The 3,485-nt window shown below is 41.1% G+C and overlaps 1 protein-coding gene and 1 pseudogene across 1 annotated transcript; one reads left to right on the top strand and one right to left on the bottom strand.

Annotated features, from left to right (window-relative positions):
- Positions 1-420: 420 nt before the first annotated feature.
- Positions 421-2,214, bottom strand: LOC106752938. The gene has a single exon (XM_014634717.1). The coding sequence runs from the start codon at positions 2,212-2,214 to the stop codon at positions 421-423; it is 1,794 nt and encodes a 597-aa protein (XP_014490203.1).
- Positions 2,215-2,505: 291 nt separating this feature from the next.
- LOC106752937 lies at positions 2,506-3,422 on the top strand (annotated as a pseudogene).
- Positions 3,423-3,485: the final 63 nt, after the last annotated feature.

Below are 3,485 nucleotides of genomic sequence, written 5' to 3'. Positions count from 1 at the left end.
CGATACTTGGACTTACCATTTTATTAATACTTGAACGATTTGGTACACTTGCCAATTTGTCAACAGGGGTATAAGGTGCAGTGACTTTGTGTTTAGTTCATTTATCAGCACAAAACACACTCATGTCGCCTGAATTAAACTCACCCACCATCGGTTCTAAGAATCTTAATTTGATGACCAGATTGCCTCTCAACCATGCAGCAAAATTGAACAGCAAGTGTAAGTTTCTTTCTTTTCTTTAAGCAAGTAGACCCAAAGCTTTCTGGAAAACTCATCTACAAAAAACAAGAAATATATGTTACCTCCTAGAGATAATACATCAAACGGGCCACAGACATATGCATGGATGACGTCCAACACCTGTACTACTCGCTTGTATACGTGTCTTTTAAAGGCACACCTAGTCTGTTTGCCAACAGCTCAACCTTCACAGACTTTGCTTGGCACAGTGAACTCGGGAATACCTCTCACGAGATTTTTATCTCTCAAATGACACAAGCTTCTGAAGTTTAAGTGTCTAAAACGGTAGTGCCAGAGCCACTCTTCTGCATCCGCGCCTTCTGCAGCCAAGCATTGCACTTCGACAACATTCAAATTAATTTTGAATGTTCTATTTCGAGCAAGAGGTGCCTTGATTATCAACCTTTGTTTTTCATCATAGACTTCAATGTTTCTTTTCTGCAAATTCATAGTATATCCTTTTTCGAGAAGCTGACCAAGACTTAGAAGATTGCTCTTCATCGTGGGCACATAGAGAACGTTGTGCATGTACACAGATTTGCCATCTTTCCGTGTAATCAGCACCTTACAAGAACCTTCTGCTCGAATTACACTATCATTTGCAAAACGGACAATGCTTTTGACGCTGGTGTCTAAGTCGATCAGCCATCTCTTATTTCTCGTCATATGGTTAGAACATGCTGAGTCAAGATACCATGACATCTCCTCCTGTGCATGATTCGTTTCTCCAGCCAATAACACATGTTCCTTCTGAGTAATGTTCTTTGACACCTCCTTATTTACATGTTTCGTTTCTTCCGCTGATGACACCTTCTGGGTAGTGTTCTTTGACACCTCCTTATTTACATGTTTCTTTTCTTCCGTTGATGACACATGTTTCTTCTGGGTAATATTCATAGCACACCTATTCTTGTTTCTGCTCGTCGTACTTTGCATGAGATTATCACGTGTTGTTAACCACTCACCATCATTCTTTTTATCCGTAGCCATACTTATCAAGGCAATATGCTCGGAGTCAGAAACAAGTTTTTCCTTCGCAAGATTCACTTCATTGCTTTGTTCTTTCTTGGCACTGTCATTGTGCCAGCATTCAGAGGAATAATGACCATATTTATTGCAAGTAAAACACTGTATATTCCTCTTGTCAGGATTCTTTCTACCCCCTCTGCCTCTGGGCTTTCCTCTACCTCTACAACTACTTTGTTCATTGTTTTCAACATCTTTATTTTGTTCTCCACTGCATCTGCCTCCATTTCTGCCTCCACGTCCGCCGTGGAATCTTCCTCTACCTCTTCCAGTTCCACGGTTCTTGAAGGTCTTGGCTTGCAGAGCTTGATTAATATTCTGTGCAGTCTCTTGTTCTGCGGCTTTTCTCTCCAATAGACGTTGCTCGTGTACTTCAAGAGAGTTTTGTAACTCTTCGACCTTTAATTTTTCCAAGTCTATGCTTTCCAGAATGGCTATGACAATGTGATCGTATTGAGGCGTTAGAGTCCTTAGGATTTTATGGACAATCTTCTTGTCCTTGACAACCTTGTCGCATGCACGCATTGCGTTAACAACCACTTGAATTCTGCCTATGTACCCTTCAACAGTTTCCTTTTCTCCCATCTTCAGAAGCTCATACTGACGCCGCAGTGACTGAAGTCTGATCTCCTTCATATTTCCAGCAGTTCCATATACGTCTTGTAAGATTTCCCATGTTTCTTTAGCCTTTGTCGCGTTGGATACTTTCTGAAATATCGTCGCCGAGATGCGTTGATGCAAGACCATGCGTGCTTTGCAATCAAGTTTTCTATTTTCTTTGAACGCCTTCTTTTCCTCATCTGTAGCATTCTTTGTGGGTTCTTTAAACCCAATCTTCACAACTTCATCAATCTCTTGGAAACTAAGGATTGCATCCATCTTGATGCACCAATCCTTAAAGTTCTTTCCATCAAACATGGGCAAGTTACTCTGTATCAGCCCCGCCATTTTAAACGTGAAATTTCTTTGACTGCACGAACTCTTACTTTGAACAAAGCTTCGCAGGTTCTGGAACCATACTCTTGATACCACTGATAGGGACAGAAAGGATATGTGGTAGCAAAGGGAGAAAGAGTAGGCTTGGGACGAGAGAAGAGAGAACAAAAATATTGTGAATACAAGTTGTATTGCTTATCAGAAAGTACAAGATATTTATACACAGAGTAAACTGTCAAATGACAGTTAAGAGAGATAAAACTAACAGATTTATGATTTACTTTCTAACATTGTGTACATTTAACAGATGATGATTTCAGAGAATTTTTTGAGGGGATCCCTAGTGATTTTGAGCTCACAATAGTATCAGATTCTTGCCATAGTGGTGGCCTAATTGACGGAGCTAAGGAGCAGATAGGAAATAGTACGAAGAGAGATGGGCAATATTCTGGTTCTGGCTTTGGTTTGTGCAGTTTTCTACGTCGTACTGCCGAGGATGCCATTGGGTCTCGAGGAATTCATATTCCTTCAGCATTGCGCCATCATAGACACAAGCATGATGATGAAACTGATGATAGGGACATTGAACTTCCACATGAGCAGTATGGCCATGTAAAAAACAGGTCATTGCCACTTTCGACTGTCATAGAGATACTGAAGCAGAAAACTGGAAAAAATGATATCGATGTTGGGAAATTGAGACTTTCACTTTACGATATTTTTGGGGAAGATGCTAGCCCTAAAGTAAAGAAGTTCATGAAGGTTATATTGAACAAACTCCAACATGGGGATGGTGGAAGTGACATGGAAACAGAGGTAGACTTGCCCAAGAGTTTCTCAAGCAAAAGCGTGATGCTAATGATAATGGATAAGCAAAACCTGCCATGGAAACAGAGGTAGACAGTAAGTATGAAGCGTATGCTGGATCAACAAAGCCTCGTCTTCCAGACAGTGGAATTCTGTTGAGCGGTTGTCAGACTGATCAGACCTCTGCAGATGCAAGTCCTGCCGGTAATGCTGCCAATGCTTACGGAGCTTTCAGCAATGCAATACAGGCTATAACTGAGGAGACACGTGGTGCAGTCACAAATCAAGAACTTGTTTTGAAGGCAAGAGAGAAGCTGAAGAGAGGAGGTTTCGCCCAAAGACCAGGACTCTACTGCAATGATCACCATGTTGATGGTTCTTTCGTGAGCTGAAAAGTGTTCATCTAGTGCAGAAAAAGAGAATAATTTGTGATTGGTATGGCATGCTTGTGCATTACTATGTTTGGGAAATCAATG

Source organism: Vigna radiata, unplaced genomic scaffold, assembly GCF_000741045.1.
Source record: "Vigna radiata var. radiata cultivar VC1973A unplaced genomic scaffold, Vradiata_ver6 scaffold_129, whole genome shotgun sequence".
Lineage (NCBI taxonomy): Eukaryota > Viridiplantae > Streptophyta > Magnoliopsida > Fabales > Fabaceae > Vigna > Vigna radiata.
Note: the sequence above shows the minus strand (reverse complement) of the source record. Positions and strands in the feature narration are given on the sequence as shown.

Bases quoted from the DNA above. Each gene is read 5' to 3' on its own strand.
- LOC106752938 (XM_014634717.1), bottom strand. From the start codon at position 2,214: ATGGCGGGGCTGATACAGAGTAACTTGCCCATGTTTGATGGAAAGAAC.